Source organism: Artibeus jamaicensis, unplaced genomic scaffold, assembly GCF_021234435.1.
Source record: "Artibeus jamaicensis isolate MK-2021 breed Jamaican fruit bat unplaced genomic scaffold, CSHL_Jam_final contig_700, whole genome shotgun sequence".
Taxonomy (NCBI): Eukaryota; Metazoa; Chordata; class Mammalia; order Chiroptera; family Phyllostomidae; genus Artibeus; species Artibeus jamaicensis.
Window position 1 is genome coordinate 496,043 of NW_026521930.1, and position 19,759 is coordinate 515,801.

At 45.1% G+C, this 19,759-nt stretch overlaps 1 protein-coding gene across 1 annotated transcript in view; it reads left to right on the forward strand.

The window, feature by feature from the left end:
- The first annotated feature begins 636 nt into the window (after positions 1 to 636).
- HS3ST2 (heparan sulfate-glucosamine 3-sulfotransferase 2) overlaps positions 637 to 19,759 on the forward strand; it is a 145,644-nt gene continuing 126,521 nt past the window's right edge. Inside the window, exon 1 of the mRNA XM_053671472.1 lies at positions 637 to 1,504. Within this exon, the coding sequence (XP_053527447.1) occupies positions 1,041 to 1,504 (464 nt within the window). The 5' untranslated portion in view covers positions 637 to 1,040. The remainder of the gene's footprint in view (positions 1,505 to 19,759) is intronic.

Consider the following 19,759-nt stretch of genomic DNA (forward strand, 5'->3'; position numbering starts at 1 on the left):
CCTCAATAGTCACGGAATCTCACTCACGCTTGGCTCTTCCGTGCAGCCGCTCTAGAACGTGTGTCCCCCATCTCGCAGCGGTGTCCCCTGTCCCGCGCGTGTATTCGCGCAAGGCACGGGTGACGGATTCCAGGCTCTGTGTCTGTTTGGTGAGATGGGAGCAGAGGCGGCGGGCAGAGGGGAGTGTCCCTGTCCGTGTTTCTATGCCAGGGTTAGGAGATTTCTCCCTCCCCACCTCACGTGGGTGTGGCGGTGTGTCCGGGTCAGGGTACGTATATACCTGTGTTTGTGCTTGCGTATGTCAGTGAGGTGGGACCGTTTATCAGTGAGGAGTGCTTGGGTCTGTGCCCAATCCAATTTCGACCTGGGCTCCCGCCCCTCGGTGTCGGAAGGCCAGCGTGGTGTGGGTGTCCAGCCTCCTGAAGTAGATGCTTCCACGCCCTGTCCCCACCGCACCACAAACTGGCCAGAGCTCCCTGGAGTACGACCTTGTTGGGGAGGGGTAAGAAGATGCGGGGCGGGGCGGGCCGGGACCCGGGTCGGGGCGCGGGCTCCGGGGACCCGCGCGGCTGACGTCAGGCGACTCCTTAAATAGAGCCCGCAGCGCGCTCGCCTCGCATTCCCGGGGAGCCCCAAGCGGCCCTCACCGGCGCCACCTTGCGGCCTGCCGCCGGTCCGCACGCCGGGCTGCAGCCGGGGCTCGGAAATGGGGCTTCGGGCGCTGGGTGCGCTCCGAATCCAGTGCGTCCAAGAGGGGAGAAGCGCCGGGAGCCGCCCCACCGCCTGGAGCCCCGTCGTCTAGGACTGGGCGATGTTGGAGGCGCTGCCGCCAGTCCCCAGAGGAGCCGCCGTCCCCCGGCCCCCAAGGCAAGGTGCACGTCCCTAGCCGGCAGTTCCTGGAAAAGACCGCGCCCCCCACATCGGACCCCTCCTGGCCTGGGCAGAGCTGCTCCAGCCTTTTAGGCGGCCGCAGGGCCCCAGGAGCTCCGCCGCCCGCGCCCCCTCGGAAACCATGCCCCCGGGCGCGGGCCCAGGGAGCCATGGCCTATAGGGTCCTGGGCCGCACGGGGCCACCTCAGCCGCGAAGGGCGCGCAGGCTGCTGTTCGCCTTCACGCTGTCGCTCTCCTGCACTTACCTGTGTTACAACCTCTTGTGCTGCTGCAACGACCTCGGTCGGAGTCGCCGCCTCGGCGCGCCCCGCTGCCTTCGAGGCCCCAGCGCGGACGGCCAGAAACTTCACAAGTCCCGCCCCTGCGATCCTCCGGGGCCGACTCCGAGCGCACCTGCAGCCGCCGTACCCGGCCCGCGCCTCCCGGCTTCCAATCTCTCGGGCTCGCCCAGGCTGGGCACCAAGCGGCTGCCCCAGGCCCTCATTGTGGGCGTGAAGAAGGGAGGCACCAGAGCCGTGCTGGAGTTTATCCGAGTGCACCCGGACGTTCGGGCCTTGGGCACGGAGCCCCACTTCTTCGACAGGAACTACGGACGCGGGCTGGACTGGTACAGGTAAGGAGGGGAGCCCCACGCCGCGCCCGGTTCCCAACCGGCTCTATTCTTAGAGCCACCCTTCCGTTTTCTCTTCCCCTTTATGCGGCTTGTTGTGTGGGTTCAGGCTGACACGTGAGGGGGGGGGGTGTTAGAGGATGAATTTACCCAGAATTTTCTGTTTTTTCCCTCTGGACAAGCTTTTTCTTGACTGGCAAAGGGCCACTATCACCGGAGTCGCCTGGAGGGACGGGAGGGCTGGAGCCCACCTCAAAATGAGCCGAGGGAGATGACTCCGGGTCCAGCCTTTGGAGGAGCAAGGTGCTCAGGGAAGGGTCAGGAAGAACACGCACTATCTACCTACACACAGCTCTCTCCCGACTGTCCTCAGGTCTTTTCTGGCATCTGAAGGACCCTGAGAAGGATGGAAAATTAGAACAGGACGACCCCCTTGCGACAGGGCTTAGTGTTTGGGCGAAGTCGCCGTAGTTCAGGCCGAATGAGAGGGCGTCCACAGAAGTGCCAGAATGAGAAAGTTCTCCTCTACAGGCTCATTTGCAGCTCCAGATGTTTGCTCTGGTAACCGGACTGAGACCCTATCCCTCTGAGCCTGAGTTAGTGGTCTTAGAATAGTGAAAGGAAGCCTGCATGTGAGGTTCTGTCACTTAGCTTGAGCAAATTCCTAAAACTCTTTGAGCCTCGGTTTTTCCATTCATCACATTGGATAGGGAAGCAGTCCCTGCCCTGTTTGCCTCACTAAGCCTTTCTCAAGTGCTTTAAAAGTGCAACGCTGGGTGATGCTTCTAGACCATCCACCAGGGTGGGGAGTTTGGGATACTGGTGGGCACTCTGAAGACTGGCCAGAGTTGTGGGGCAGCCAATCATATGTACACTTCTCCCACTCCTCCCCTGCACTGTTGGGGATGAGAGTCACCGGCTGTGGTGTCTGGGCATAGTCTGAAGCTTCTGGAAGGTGACAGTCTCTGCTGTTCAATGTCCATTTACCTCCCAATGTCTGTAGGGGCTGATCAAGGCATCCCGGGGGCTGGTGTAATATATGGGTTTCCCGTAACACATGGTTCACAGAATTCTTCTGACCATTCCCCTGGCCCTATGAAGACTTTCTAGAAATGTCTGCATAGTAATGGAACTGGGAAAGGGGTAGGTAACATGGTAGCTGCACAGTAGCTGAGCAGCTAAAAAATTAAATTTTTTTAATAAATTAAAAAAAGAAATGATAAAAGTAAACCTTTAGGAAGTGGAAAGTCCTAAGTATATTGGGCAAAGGACAACTTCACTAGAAGGACCCCACTGGGCTCATAATAGAGGGTCCTGGATTTGCAAGAATGGAGGCAACAGGGCTGACTTGTCACCTTTGCCAGTTAGCTTTCACTGGTCATGGTTGTGGGGGCAAGGGGTGGAGCGTGGGCCTCTGTCAGGAGGTAGACAGGCATAGTCTGCCTCCAGTGGAGCCCAGCCAGGGTAGCTGGCTTAAGGGTGGTCGTGGCACCATTATGTTGGCTCAGTGAAATAAGGTGGCCCAGAATGGCAGTTCCTGTGCTTCCAAGCTGGCATCCCATCTGGGCATATGAGGTGATCAAGGACAGAGTGGGACCCAGACCCCGGGATTGGGGAGGCCAGTGGGTCAGACAGCAGAGTCCTGGGCATATCAGCCATGGTCATACTCTAATGAATGGCAGGGTTTCCTTGCGGGGAGTTCTGGAGATCATTATGAAACCCTTAGCCAATGTAAAGTGCTTTTTAAGTATAAAATAACAAAATTATGAGTATCTGGCTGTTAGATATTGTGCCCTCCAATAAACACCTGCACCCTGTGTGGTCTCTGCACTCCCCTCTCCCCATTCCACCATAAGCATCATACCTCAGGCTTCCTGCCCAGAGCTCATGTCACTCAGGGATGGCTGCTTTTTATTTTTAACTATGGCATGTGTGATTCTAAGCCAGCTTAGCTGTGAACCTTAGAGATGGGAGCCATGCTTTTTTTTATAGCACATTTAGATTCTGCTAAAATTCTCAGCTGAGTCTTGGTAGGTTTTATATAATATCAAACACACTGACAACTCTACTTCTCAGGGTCTGACTTATCCTCCCTTTCCCCCTTCATATTTCTAAGAGAACAATTAGCTCAGGGGTCTGGTTGTGAATTGCCAGCTATGCTAAGGTAATACTTCCCCATTTGAATCCTGTCCCCATAATTTCCAGAACATTTCTCTCTGTGTGTTTTATCCTTGATTATCATTCAAATAATATACATTAATTGCAGAAATGGTGAGAATTTCCGAGGTCCTTAAAAACCCATGTTCTCACTCTATTCCTGAGTTCCACAAGTTGAGTGGCAGGTGATATGATGCCTCCTCCCTGCCTGCTGCCCCCACTCTTTAACAGATGTGAACACTGGAGCCCCAAAAGGAGAGAGCATGTGAATTGGGGTCACAAAGCAAGCTGATGAAAGCTAGGACCAGAAGTCCCTGGCACACATGTGTGCATTTCCAGCCAAGTGCTCCAACCCTGCTCTGCACAGCTTGCCACCAGAAAGCCAGTGTCCACTGGGTAGACCTGGCCAAAGAGCCTCTGTACCCATTGTGGTGGACTGTGTTTTCCAAAAGTGGAGTTGCACAGTTGATGGTGGTGCATCTCATGTGACCTGTCCTGCTAAGCCCATAGGGATGACTTCCTGGGCCCAGAGGCCCAGACTGATGGACAGTGGAAAATTAATAGCTTTACCCTCAACCCAAAGGAGATACTTCTTTCTGTGGGTGGACGAAGATGACCCAGGATTTGACAAACAGTGCCCGAAGGCAGGGTGATTCAACCAGAGTTTCACCATTGGCCAGAGAGACCAAGAAACAGAGCCTGCACCCCCCGTGACCCCAACTGGAGCCCCTCTTGGGAACCAGCCCAGGTCAGGCCACCCAAGGAGAGCCTAGCCCTCCGTGGCAGGATCCTCCCTGCATGTATTTACTAAGATCCTTTCACAGAAGCTTGTCTCATCTGTCCGTCTTGCCTGATTACCTTCTCCCAATTTCCTCCCCACAGTAGCAGCTGGGCTTGCTTACAGGATGGGGTCAGCTAGCTGCTTGGCCAGGTAGGCAAAGTGAGACCACACTGACAAAGCAACTGGGATGGGACCTGCTAGAGGCTAGAAATGGTCACATGGATGCTGGGTGATTCGAAGTCGAGTGATCTTTCTGAATCTCGGTTTCCTCGACATAGAAGGGCACCTGCAGTAACTGTCATAGGAGGTTCTTTCGGAGAGTGAATGAAACACTGTATATGAAAGTGCCTGGAACTTTTATGGTACCTAAAGATAAGGCAGTGATGTTACTACTGTTGCCACTGTTACCCCTACTGTTTCACTACCAACACGCCTGTTATTACTATCAGTACTATTAATATTGACATGATTGGTTTCTGGCCCCACTGCTGTCACCCAGTGGGGCTGAGGAGTTAATTAACTGCTGCAAAAGTAGTCCCATGAGACAAGGTTCTTGGCCTTAAATTCTCCTTTCAGCTCTGTTTTGATTTTATCTTCACTTTTGCTCTCTCCCCATTGATAAAAAGTCATTCACGGTTCTGGCTGTAAGTTTGTTCACCTTTAACAAGGGAATGATGCCTGACCTGTTTTACAATCTTGTAAAAATCAATTACGACAGTATATGTGAGAATGCTTCCCCTGATCTAAGATTATATTTAGGGTGCTATCATCCACTAAGGGTTGGGAGTGAGACAATATTCAGGGTCTTCATCTTTTGTAAAGAGATACAAGCTGTGACTTTTCTGATAGTTTTTAGAGTCTTGGGGGAAGCTGAATTTTGTATAAAGTGTTCTCTGTTTTGCTAGTTTTCAGTGATGGGTGGGGGGCATGGGAGCATTGTGAAGAGGAAGTGAATCTTCTTTAAATGCACTGAAATGCCAACAAGAGCAAGTTAATATGTGATAATCGACTCTGCTCTGGTGTCAGCGTTTTGACAGATGAGCACATTCTTTAAATTTTAGGCTCCACTCCACTGCTTATTTATTTGTTCAGTGTGGATGATGTTCTGGGGATGGTATAAGACAAAGAAGACACAGTGTTTGCCTCAGAGACAACCGTCTAAATAAGAACGAATAAAAAAACACAGAATAATGTCTATCACTGTATCCAGCTCATTTCAGTTTAGAAATTAATCTGCAAGGACAAACTTTGGAAAGAAATAACACCAAAAGCAGAGGTGAGGGAAGTAGTTCATGCAGAAGGCTTGAATTGTCTTTAACAAAGTGGTCAATGTGTGACACACCCAGATCCATGCTTGTCGAGTGCACACAGGTCACTGTCCATGTAGATTTGTCTTCATAAGGAGTTTCCTGCCTCAGTCCAGGAGGATGTCACACGTCCTGATTAAGTGGAACCATCTAGTCCATAAATCCCCACTCACCTTGCAGCTTTCTGTCAGCCCCCAGCACTCTGGAAATACACTAGTTCCTGCACATGTGCAGTTCTTGTCAGGCACTGAAGAACACAGAATGGGCCAGCAGAACTGTCTTTTTGAAGAGCTGGCTTTGCTCCCTCTGGAGCTTAGAAAGATGGTGGAAGAGCTTCAGTGAAATTTTTTTTTAAAGAATGGGCTTACCCTTAGGTTAAAAATGTGAAACTATCACTTACCATAGATTCTAAGGAGCATATTTCCCCCCACATTATAGAAATTAGGATGTATCTGATGATGGATGGGGTCTTAGCTTCAATGAGATACAACGCTTCCATATTGGATGAAAATCTCCCCAAGATGACTTCTGTGCTGGGGATCCACTGAACCAGTGGTGAATGCCTGGCTCAGCAGGGGCCCTCACACCCTGCTTTTCTCTGCAACCAGCAGCATCTCTTCTGGTCAAGGAACTATACCCATTTTTGGTGTTTGATTGTCACCTATGCCATCTCTCTCAAAGCATCTGTCCTGAAATGAGGGAACATGTGGGCTGACACTCACCAGCAGATAAGATGCTATGGTAGGCATGTTCTTCAGGGGCTGCTAGACTGCCCAGCTATCTAGAGGCACATCCCAGGTCTCTAACAGGTTCTGGGCGGAGCCACTGTCCAACAGGTGCTGTTTACCTGCATGCTTGCTGATCCTCCATGCACAGGCATGCAGGACTGTAGAATAATTTCCTTGCCTTTGGTTAGACCCCACAAATCATTTCTGAATGGTTGCATGATAGAGTGGGTGGGAAGGGGTGGAAGTACATGTCTCTCTGTTCTTCAGGGTCCACTGGAGGACCTGGAGGGAGGCCGCCTGGACAAGCAAGGGCTCAGCCGTAGGGGCAGTGGGTAGGTAAGCTCTTGGGCTGAGTCCAGCTGGAGGGTCTGAAAGGTCACATAGTCAATCTACCACTGTGGGACTCACTGTCTTCCAGAACTTGCCCCTGGACACATTAATCCGTTTATTTGTCACATGTCTGCCATTGCCAGGCTCAGCGCCCAGCTGCTGTGGGCCAGCTCTGCTATTTCTTTGTTCTCCTAATGGGCTGTGCTGATGGGCTCAAGTGTTTTATAGTCCATGAGCAGCTTCACAAGGTGGGTAAAAGCCACCTGTGAGTGGAAATAACTTAGCATTTCAGAGGCAATTGCTACCTGTCAAGTTACACAGCTGGTCTATTGGTCCAGGGCGGCAGTCCCAGGGACTTTCTCCAAAGGATAATGGCATAGGGAGAGGGGCAAGGGGAAGTTACTGACCATGTTTTTCCAAGGAACATGGACCAGAGGACTGGTTGTGTTAAACAGGGCTTGAGTGTCACATGGATTTCCTGGGCACAAATCCATTCATTGGGAGTCTCCTCCTAAGCTTTGAAATCAGAGATTCCATCTCGGTGCCAACAGCTTCCATGTGTAAGGAAACTAGGGGTGTCTGTTCTGGGTACAGGCCTGAGGACCTCTCCCTGCCATTTTCTGGGGGTTAGCATCACGCTCCCATTCTCTGAGGGTAGGATTTTCCAGGCTTCAGATGTTTTTGTACTGCCTTCCTGATATATGGCCAAACCCAGCATGTCCTCTGCTATTATTCTTTTACTATTTTTGGTTAACACGCTTAAAAATGATAATTTTTTCATAAAGAACTGGGCTTATTTGTATTCCCTTCAGTGTATATTTTAGAATAGATAATATGTTCACATAATGCAAACTTCAAATTGACAAAGGATATTTAATGAAATTATTCTCTTCTTTCCCAGCCTGTGACCCTGCCATACACTTCCCTCCCCAGAGTAATCACAGATGTCTGTTTTCGTGTACCCTTCTAGAGGCACACTGTGCATTTGTAAACCTAACACACATTATGCAGATATAGTTAAAATACATATTTGTAAAAACCAACTTACTTGAAAACCACCCTAAATGGAAAACCAGCATTAGTTGCCATAATTAGAAAGTATCATAAAACTAAATAGATTGACAACATAACAGTGCTGTTGAGTTTTGTTCCCTAAGGTGACTAGAATGTTCCAAGCCTGCCCCATCTTTGTTTAAAAGAGAATAGTTGGGCTTGCTACTAGTAAAAGCAGTTAAAGACATACTAGTATCAATATGAAACTTTTCCCCTGGTGTAATCAGAAGGCTTGAAAGTGAAGTGGAAAAGATAAGGCATTTTCTCCCTGTGAGATTCAGTGATATTTAGTATGTCTATGTCATACCTAAAATTACTGAGATGGGGTACACACCAACACCATGGGGAACACTGCTGGGGTTTACAGAAAACCCAGCTTCAGTAAATCTAGCCATTTTTCTCACTTTCAGTTCCTTTGATGTGTTAATGATAGGAAGAGAAAAGCCAAAGGAAAAATCCAAACAAATATGAGCATTTTAGCCCTGGCTGGTGTAGCTCAGTGGATTGAGCACGGGCCTGCGAACTACACGATTGTGGTTGGATTCCCAGTCAGGGCACATGCCTGGGTTGCAGACCAGTTCCCAGCAGGGGACTAATGAGAGGCAACCATACATTGATATTTCTCTCCTTCTCTCCTTCCCTTCCTCTCTAAAGATAAATAAATAAAATCTTTAAAAAATATGAGCATTTTGACTTGCAGTATTTGCAAGATAGTCTAGCCTTCAGAATAGCAGGGTTCCCCGAATAAAGTGTACTGCAGGTATTTAAAGAATACCCCACAGGTTTCTTCACTACTGTCACTGATAGAAAATCAGTAGTGTCCCCATGATTATATCTACCTGGATCATTATATACCTGCAGGCGTCAGTGTCATAAAAGTAAGACAGCAACTTAGGGGTGAGGGCCACCCCTTGATTTTTAAAAATTATAAGGCTCATAAAAAATAATGAAATATTACCATTTGTGATAACATGCGTGGACCTAGAGGGTATTATGTTCAGTGAAATAAGTCAGACAGAGAAAGACAAAGACCATATGATTTCACTTCTATGTGGAATCTAAAGAATGAAATCAACAAAACAGAAACAGACTCATAGATACAGAGGAAGGTTGCCAGATGAAAGGTGGGTTGAGGTACTGTGTGAAAAAGGGGAAGGGATTAGGAAGTACAGATTGGGACTTCTGGCCAAGATGATGGTGTAGGTAGACACACTGTGCCTCCTCACACAACCAAAAGAAGGACAACAACAAATTTAAAAACAAAAAACAAGCAGAACTGCCAGAAAATCAAACTGTATGGAAGTCCGACCGCCAAGGAGTTAAAGAAGAAACATTCATTCAGACCTGTAGGGGGGCAGAGACAGGCAGCTGGGCAGAGAGGACTCGCATCAAGTAGTAACTATGTGTGGTGTCAGGTGGTACTAGAAATATTGGAGGAACACTTTGTAAAGTATGTGATTGTCTAATCACTATGCTGTACACCTGAAACTAATGCAAAGTACCAGTAATACTGAATGTCAACTGTAACTGAAAGATAAAACTGTTAAATCGAGTATTTAAAGTTACGAAACAACAAATTTATGAGGCTCATGTAGGACAGGGTGTCTTTAAAGTGTCAGGATGCAAAGTTCCTTTTCTTCCACTCTACAATGCATGGCATGAGGCTTAAACATAGTGGCAGGGCAAGGTATCACTTTGCTTTCTCAGACAGTTTCAGGTTGGTACTGTCCAATGGGAAGACAATGTTGTTTCTCTGTACATACATTTTTAGCTGCACAAGCAGGAACTCCACTGTAGAAAATTGTCCCTGGGACTTCCCATATATTGTCAACAGAAGCAACTTAGAGAGTGTCCATGAGAGTGGAGCTTCCTAAGCTTGCCTTTTGTTGAGCTGATAGCCATCAGCACAAATGAGGAAGGGGCTTTGCACTCACTCAGGGTTCCCTTGCCTCAGTGCTTACTGCTGGGTGCAAGAGTCCCAGTCCCACCCTGAGGCTGGTGGGGAGATGCACAGGCTTGGGTGGCACCATGCTCCTCAGGGAGCATTTGTGGAGGGAGGGAGAGCAGCCCAGAGTCAAAGGCATGGATGAGATGGATTCAAATGCATGTAAGGACAGCAAAGTGTCAGGGGAGGCCATCTTAGCAGTGATTCAAAGTTCAGGCTCTTGAACCAGAATGAACAAATTGGAATCTCAGTTCCACCATCTGCCATTTAAGTGTCCACCAGCCAATGGCTTCTCTGTGCCCCAGTTTCACCTGCATACTGGGACAGATCATAATGCCTATTAAGTAGGGCTGCTGTAAGGAGCAAGTGATTAAGAACATGTGAAAGTGCTCAGATTCTTTCTGGAATGTAGAAGGTGTCCAATGAGTGTTAGCTGTCATTATTAGTCATTGTTTTTGTTTTTGTTTTGTTTCATCATGCTTTTACTGAGCTAAGTACTAAGGACCTAGAGTTGAATGGGCTACAGATCCTGCCACTTCATTGTTTGATAGGGTCACTAGATGTTCTTCGATATTTTGCCATAAGTCAGATGGTGACAGGTATCATAATAGAGATACCTATTGGTTTCTCTATAGTAGCAGGAAGAGTAGACATAAGCCAATCAGGGGAATTTGGGGACCCTTCCTGGAGGAGGTGGCAGATTATTTCAGTCTCAATGGGCATATAGAACTTTTGCAAGGGACAGGTGGTCTTATAAGGATGTTTTTTTTTTAAATATATTCATCCCAGGACCTCACCTTTGCTTACAGTCAAATCACAAAGTAAAGTTGGTTCCGATTACTTAAGTTCTGCACGCATTTATTGACCACCTACTCTATGCCAGGCACTGTGCTAAGCCCTGGAAATGAAGATGAGAAAGATCTCTTTGTTAATGGGCTGAAGGGGCAGGCAAGTCCAATAGCAAGACTTACTGAGAAAGAGAACACTCCTAGCATTGTGGGGTCATGGGGCAGGGGCCATCGCCCAGGGTGGGTCAGAGAGGCTGTGTGGGAGTTTAGGCTTAGGCTTTAGCACTCTTGCATTTGCTGTAGCCCATATCTGACTGCTTCTCATCATGCAGGTTCCAGTTCAAATATTACCTCCTTAAAGACAACTTCCTGAGCCACCCAGTCCGAACTAGCTTACCTTTCCCATCACCACCTCGTTTGATTTACTTCATACTTCTTATTGCAGTCTGAAATGATCTTGTTCATTTTTCCTTTCATTGACTGTCTCCCTCTATTGTGCTGAAAAGTCCTTGAGAGCAGAGATCTTCTCTGTCTGTTCATGCCTGTTTCTCCAGAGCCCAGAATGATTGGTGCATGATACACAGTAGGTGCTCAATCAATAGTTGTTGGGTATATACAGTTAAGTGTGAGGGATAGTTAGGAATTGGTGGTTCTGTTCCAAGGCCACAAACTGGCCCCAGCTTTTTATTAGGCTTTCTACATGTGGGTCTCGAGAGACTAGGTGAGAGAATACAGGATACAGATGCTGGTGACTCAGCCATTGCTTCCATAGTTACCATACTTATTGGATACCTACTCTGTGCTGGGCACTGTTACAGTCACTGGGGAGAGAGCAGGGGGAAAAACAGATAAAAATTTCTGTGGTGCTCACTTACTATGAGGTGGGGAGGAGATGATCAATAAATGAATAAGTATATCACATCTATGGCAGGTGGTGAAAAGCAAATGCTGTAGAGAAAGTGTAGGGAGAGAGGTAGGCAGGGAGGGTGCAATTTTAATAGGTGGGTAGGGAAGGACTCACAGAGAAGGTGATGTTGCAGCCAAGACCTTACATTTTAAAAGGATCTCTCAGGCTTTTGCAATGGTAATGGTTGCATGGGGTCAAAGGTGGTGGTGATGAAGACAGCTATCAAAGGCTTGCTGTCTTTCTGGCCCCTTTCGGTGACAGGCTGGGGTTTGAGTCTAACATACTACCCAGTACAGACCCTGACATGACTGGCCAAACATCTATCTGTAGGCGTCTTTGACCTAACCAAAAATGGAGTCATGTTCTACTGTAACTTAAAGGCTTCAGATCCACCCCCAAATAGGTGGTAGATGTTATAGACGCTCTTTCTAGCAGTGTTTGAGGTCTTTTTTAAAGGTGGGGTTCTTAGGTAACTTCTTGAGGTCCTAGGAAGGTTGAATTAACTTTGCTCCTAACTCAACTGAGTATGCCTCACTTAGTGTGTGTGTCCTCTGGTTTCTCATTCTTTTTTTTAAAAAATTAAATTATTTTATTGTTGTTCAATTACAGTTGTCTGTATTTTCTCCCCACCCCTCCCCCCACCCCTCTAAACCCACCTCCTTCCCTTGCTTCCACCCTCCCCCTTGGTTTTGTCCCTGTGTCCTTCATAGTAGTTCCTGAAATCCCTTCTCCCCACTGTCCCCTCCCCTCTGGCTATTGTTAGGTTTCTCATTCTTGTTCCAGCCTCAGCAACATCCATGGCAACGTGGCTGCCTTGATGGTGATGCTAGAATTAGGGGGCTTATGTGTGTGGTTTCCTTCACCGTGATGGCTTTCTGCAAGCTAATCAGGACCCAAATCTCCTGACTTCCCCAAAGCTGCCAGAGTGTGGGGAATGTTCTCTGCTTTGGCAGCCTCTTTGCATTATGTTTCTGCTTTGATGGTTTTAATGAAGATATGAAATCATCTCTGAGCTTTCATTTTGCTGGAGTGAGATGGCTTAAAGTGGAGATAGCATTTCCCAGGATCAATCTCCATTTTCAGAAGTGGTTGGTTAAACTCTCTGCAGTTTATGGCCACTTCCAGCAGAAATAGTGTACAATCTGAATTATTAATTCTGTGAAAAATGAGTTAAGTCATTGCAAAGCTCTGTGGTGGCAAAATTTTAACTTCAAGCCCCCTTTCTTATTTTTTCTCTAGCACTAACATCTCTGTTAACCAGTCACTCTTGGGTAACATGGCCAAATCTCTGCCTGTCAGTCATTTCTCCAGGAGCAAAGGAACCTGACATAATTCAATTGTTCTTTCCTGACAAGAATGAAGAGGAGGAAATAGGCATAAATGACCTTGGGAAGTACTTATGTCAAAGCCACTTTTATAGGTACTACAATCTGGACGTGATTCATATGACAACTGTGCAGGCAAGGTCTTCTGTACCACGTGAACCACTGAGCACCTCTAACCACTCTGGTGGCTGATGCCCAGGGAAGTGTGCAGGAGGATGGACACTCTGATCTGTTCTGAATATGACATTGGGAGCTGATGACAGTAACCCAGCTGCAGAGGGCTCCTATCCTGTGTAGAAACAGTTTGGAGCAGTGATGGCATCACAAACTCAGCATCCTCAGGGACTCTGAGGGCACAGCCATGAATGAATGAAGTTGGCTGTGGGACAATGAGGAGAGGGAGGGAATTGTTCTACTTACACAAGTCCCATTTAGAGAGGATGCTGGTCCAGTTGGAGGGAAATTGTCCCATTTAGAAAAGACGACCACAAGTCAGTTCCAATAGGCATTTTGTGATCCCTGTATTGCCAGATCTTTTAAGTTTTGCTGTTTTGTAAGAAAAAAACTTGAAATGGCATTTTAAATATATGAACTGTCCATTTATAATTGTGTTTTACTGATTTATGATGGTTATAGAACACTTATGGACCAGGAAGGACATGTTTGTGGGCTAGATGTTAGCTGTAAGATGTCCTCCCATGACTTGGAGAGGGTGGGCCTTAGAAACAGGCTTTACCACTTTGTCATCCTGCTTCTGGCACTTATTTGCTGCAGGGTAAGCTGAATCACCTTTCTAATATCTGGTTTCTTCTTTATAGACAAGGATATCGAGCACTCTTACCTCCTAAGTTAAGTTGTTGTAGTGATTCAATGTCATAAGTATGTTGGATCATATTACTATTGTGGGTCCCCCTTCCTGGGTTGTGTCTGGAAGAGGTATGACCATCACTCAGCTGATGGGAGTGCCTGGAAGACAAGAGGCATAACTTGGACCTTTGTCAAGATGAGGAAAGCTGGGGTCTTCTCAGGCCAATGGAGAGGTGCAGAAGCTGGAGCCAGGATGACCCACAGTTGGAGGAACCCATTTGGTTGTAGAACTGACCCTGAGAGTGGAAGTCAGCAATCTCTATGGCTCCTCATCACCTTTCATGTTCACGCCCTTAAGGTCCCTGAGAATGTTGAGTTTGTAATGCCATCTCTGCTCCAAGCTGTTCTCCACAGGATAGAAGCCCTGTGCAGCTGGGTCACTGGCCTCAGCTCCCAGTGCCATATCCTGAACAGCTCAGAGCTGTCCATCCTTCTTCACATTTCTTTTGGCTTCAGTTATTGGATAGGGTAGAGGTGTTCAGAGATGCACATTTTAGAGATGAACCTGCGCAGAAGGCAAACACCTCTTTGATTTGGTGATTTGGCATAAAAAGAAGTCCAGCCTGGAGAGAGGGGTCTTGCTAACAAGGAGAGGTTAAGGGTTGACCACAAGGGTCAGCCTGGGGGAATTTCTGTTCAGCCTTGATCAAAAGTTGGCACCTGCAGAATGACAGAAGAACCTTGGGACAGTGGTGCAGAGGAGTATAAAGGAAGAATATGATGGGGAAAAGAAGGCATTCAGCCCACAGGAGAACAAATTGTGTCAGCGCTGACGGAATTCCTTTTGAAGCCAAGCCAAGCTTTGAGGTGAAGGGAGGCCCACTGGGATTAGTTGCATAATCAGCACCGATAGCCTGGAGGCATGCACCATCATAGAAGAGCTGAGTGACCATCCAGCTTTGTCTTGGCCCTGGGGCAGTCTTTCTAGGCCTCCACAATCACAGCATCATCAAATTCTACCTAAAATCTGACACATGGTTCTCCAACCTTCAGTCATTTGGGTGCCATCTTCATGATTTATTTTTGGATGTATCCATGCATATTGAAATCTTTGTTTACTTTACATGGTATTGAAGCCCATTCATAACTTTTGAGTTAACTTATTTACTTAAACATGAAATTTTCTATCATTATCCTAAAGGAAAACCATCACTTGTTGGAAATAAAAAATATCCATAAAGACCAAATGGTGCAATTAAATTGCCTGTACCATGTTCTGCCTCTTTTTTTTTTTCTGTTAAAGAGAATCAAAACTATTAGAGAGGTGTTAACAACATCTTAGCACTTCAGACTTTCTCCATGATGTAATCAAAAGATTTGATTAGAATGAAAATGGAAAGATAATTATTTTCTTGTGATGTGATTAAGTGGCATTTAAAGTCATGTACATGTGAGATCTAAATGTTTTTTTTAACCACAAGTGGTTTGTACCCCCTAGTTGAGGAAATGCTGACCTGCCCACCTAGGTCCCTCTCTCTTTGATGTCACTGTATTATTTTTATCATACTTGCATGTCTTGGTCCATCAACAGCTTGGGAGGGGGACTGGCTGACGTTACAAAGTCTGGGTGGTTTACCAAGCTGTGATTCTAATTTAAATTGCAAATTGGTGGGGCATCACGGAGAAAGCGAATGCCTTCAGGAAGAACTGGGGGAACTGATCCAGCCATGCAGTAATTTTTAGATCTTCTCCCTGGATCAGTTTTGTATAATTTTATCTGGACTCTGGGTTTGATAAGTTTCAATACGTGCTTTTTAAGATATTATCTGAGGCTTAACCCAAAGTTTCCTCGCAATTCCAACTTAAATGACCCAGGTTAAACTTTTGTTTCTTTAAAAAATGGTGACTTGAATGAATCTCAAAGGTGTTATGCTAAGTGAAAGAAAGGTTATGTATTGTATGATTCAATTTATATGACACCCTCACACAAACAAAACTAAAACTACAGAGAACAATCTATTGCTCCCCAAGTTGGGGCAGGGGGAGGGTGTGACTGTCAAGAGGCTGATGAAGGAGTGTTGGGGCCGTGGAATCATTCTTTACCCTGACTGTGGTGGTCACATGAATCTATACATGTTAGAATTCATAGAGCTGAACACCAATAAAAAGTCTGCCCTACTTTAATATACTTTTAAATATAAAATAAAAAGTAAAACTTTATTTTATAAATATCCATGATTATACAACTCAGCTACTAAAGGGCATCCCCCCCTCAAAAGAGAGTGATTCTGATTATCAGAGAGACCTAGCTCCCAAATTTTTTGAGTTCACAACCCTTCCCAACTTCCATTCTTATTATGAGTCAGAATCCAAGATATGAGTGGTGCTCAAAGCTACCCTGTCTCACAACCATGTTCCTAAATGATGCTATGGTCTGAAGCAAAGGTGGAAAATATTGCATTGTGGTCTGGGGCCCTGGTGGCCAGCATAGCTGTCCTGCCAGGCTATTTACAACCTTCTGACAGCATGTCTGTCCTCCTGACCACTTCTGGTTGTAACCAGCCTCGGGACTGAGCTAGAAGCATCCCCCTGCTGACCCCACCCTTCACCCTGAGCCAACTCAGCCGGGACAAGAAGGTCCTGAAATGTATTCTTTCCAGCCAGAGCTGGGGAAGAATTGCCACCCTGGACTGGAGATGTCCAGAGTCATCCTCCCCAGTCCTTGGTAAAGAACCCATGGTTTGCACAGCCCCCATGCCACAGACTGTACTCTAGCTGCTGCTAAAGATGGGCCACCAGTTGTGTTCTCTCTTTCCGTGGCATCTGAAATTGGACACAGAGACCATGTGGGCAAAAGTAGCCATTGAAGCCTAGCTGTAGTGGTTGCACCTGATACCACAAGGCAACCCTGTGACCTTTCACAAGCCTTGTGTTTTACTGGGTTAGTATGAATGGGTTTATTTTCCTTGGGTGACTAAGACACTACTCGCATGATTGTGCGGAAGCCACGTGGGCTGGAGGCAAAAATGTGTGTGTTGCCAGTCTGTGTGTTATGATTTAATTTATGGAAGTGGCTGTAGTAAGTCAGGAGCCTGTACAGCTAGGGAGCAAGGTCACAAGGTGGGGTGTGACCAGGAAATAATTTAACACAGTGATGGGGACACAGTGATGGGGAGGGATGGAAGGTGGGACTGTTCAAGTCCTAAACCACAGTAGAGCAGAGGGTATGTGCACAGACACGTTTGAGGTGCCCACCCTCCAACACCTCTAACTCTGTGTGAGCTTGTGAGGGAAACATGGTCTGTGTTGCTTAGCATTGCCCTTTTCCTGTAGATTGGTCTATTGGATATTCATGGTAACCCATTTAAAAAATGATGATCATACTGCATATCCAGACGTCTGACATCTGTTATGGTTACTGTTATCCCCAATATATAAATACTTGTACTTTTTCTGAATATAATTCATCTCTAAGTAAATAAATAAGCAAACAAGCAAATAGAGGTATATGCACATGATGCAACACAGTATAGCAGATAAACATACATACTGAAATATATATATGTATATATATAAATATCAGATATATACTGATATATACAGTTCTCAAAATACATTACTTAGTTAAAATAACAAGGCAAAGAATGTATGTTATATTTTGTGGAGAAGGGTGGAACAGAATAAAATATATTCAAATTTTGTAATTTATGCATAACTTAATTCTGAAAGGATACATATGAAATTAATAACAACAGTTTCCTGGAGATGAGATTGGGTGGACAGGGACTGAGTAGCAGGGGAACTCTTTACTACATACCTGTTATACATTTTTTAGCTACATCAGTATATTCTTTGAAAAATTAAAACAGAAATTGTGCATTGTGGAAAAATTAGGAAATTGGTAAAAGAATTAGAAAGTTACACACAATTTTACTTCTGGTTGTAACCACTGTTAGTATTTTGCCTTTTATGACTACAGACAAATCATGTGTAAACTTTTATACCATTTTATACCTAAATACATACATGTGTATGTTACCATGTTTTATATACTATTTTATAATTTGCAATTCATTTAACCAGAAAACATGGATATATTTCCATGACAGTAAGTATGGATCTACAGAATCATTTTAAATGCTTATATAGCATTTAGTTCTATAGCTATACCATTGTCTATTTAACCAAATCTCCTACTGATGGATATTAGGATTGTCCCCACATTTTATTATTTAAAAATAAAAATGACAGCAGCAAGGAATTTTATCTGTTTTCCTACCCAGGATGAATCTCTTGCAGAAGAATTTTTAGGTTTGAAAATAAGCATGCTTAAAAAACAAACATTTTTTGACACAAATTGCCAGTGATCCTCATACCATGACAATATAGCTGAGGCATTTATACTTCACAACCTTGTCAGCACTATTAACGATCTATTTGATCTGTGCAATTTAACACATGAAAATAATCTCCTTTGCATTTGGAATTTTTTGATAGGTATTTTAAAGTGTTTATTGCCCATTTGCACTTCTTTTCTAAAATTTTAGTCACTTGTTTTTCCTGCTGGAGATTTTTCTTTTAAAAAAACAATGCTTAATGACTAAAGATGCTTACCTGGGTTGCCTTTTACTTTCATATCATTTCAGAAATATTTCTAGTGGGTGAATAGCATTGGGTTTTATATTTTCATCTCGTCTGATATAATCATCTCTCAATAAGAGTTTACATTTTAATTTTTCTTTTTTTGTTGAGATCCTTTGCCAATTTTTTTGGTATTTTAAAAATATTTTTATTGATTATGCTATTACAGTTGTCCCATTCCCCCCTTTAGTCCTTTCTGCCCCCTCACACCCGCATTCCCCACCTTGCCCCCAATTCATGTCTATGGGTTGTACAAATAAGTTCTTTGGCTTCTGCATTTCCTATGCTATTCTTAACTTCCCCTGTCTATTTTGTACCTACCAATATGATTTTTATTCCCTGTACCTTTTCCCCCATCTCCTCCCCACTGATAACCCTCCATGTGATCTCCATTTCTGTGATTCTTTTGCAGTTCTATTGTTTGCTTAGTTTGTTTTTTTCCTTTTTCTTTATTTTTTTATTGTTGTTCAAGTATAGTTGTCTGTACTTTCCCCTCACCACTCCCCCCACCCCAGCCATCCCCACCTCCCTCCCCTGATTCCACCCACCTTGGTTTTGTCCATGTGTCCTTTATAGTTATTCCTAAAACCCCTTCCCCTTTTCCCCCATTATCCCCTCCCACCTCCCTTCTGGTTACTGTCAGTTTTTGTTTTTGTTTTTTCTTAAGTTTGGTTGTTGACAGTTGTGATTTTGTTGTCACTTTACTGTTCATATTCTTGATCTTCTTTTTCTTAGATAAGTCCCTTTAACATTTCATATAATAAGGGCTTGGTGATGATGAACTCCTTGACCTTAACCTCCTTGACCTTAACTTGACCTTATCTGGGAAGCACTTTATCTGCCCTTCCATTCTAAGTGATAGCTTTGCTGGATAGGGTAATCTTGGATGTAGGTCCTTGCCTTTCATGATTTGGAATACTTCTTTACAGCTCCTTCTTCCCTATAGAATTTCTTTTGAGAAATCAGCTTATAGTCTTATGGGAACTCCTTTTTAGGTAACTGTCTCTTTTTTTGTGTGTGTGTGGCTTTTAAGATTCTCTCCTTATCTTTAATTTTGGCTAATGTAATTATGACGTGCCTTGGTGTGTGCTCCCTTGGGTCTAACTTCTTTGAGACTCTGTGAGCTTCCTGGACTTCCTGGAAGTCTATTTCCTTTGCCAGATTGAGGAAGTTCTTCTTCATTATGTTTTCAAATAAGTTTTCAATCCTTCCTTTTCTTCTTCTCCTTCTGGCACCTCTATGATTGGTTGTTGGAATGTTTAAAGTTGTCCCAGAGGTTCCTGAGACTTTCCTTGTTTTTCTGAATTCTCATTTCTTCATTCCATCCTGGTTGAATGTTTATTTCTTCCTTCTATTCCAAACTATTGATTTGAGTCCTGGTTTCCTTCCCATCACTGTTGGTTCCCTGTATATTTTCCTTTATTTCACTTTTCATAGCTTTTGCTTTTTCCTCTATTTTGTGACCATACTCAACCAATTCTGTGAGCAT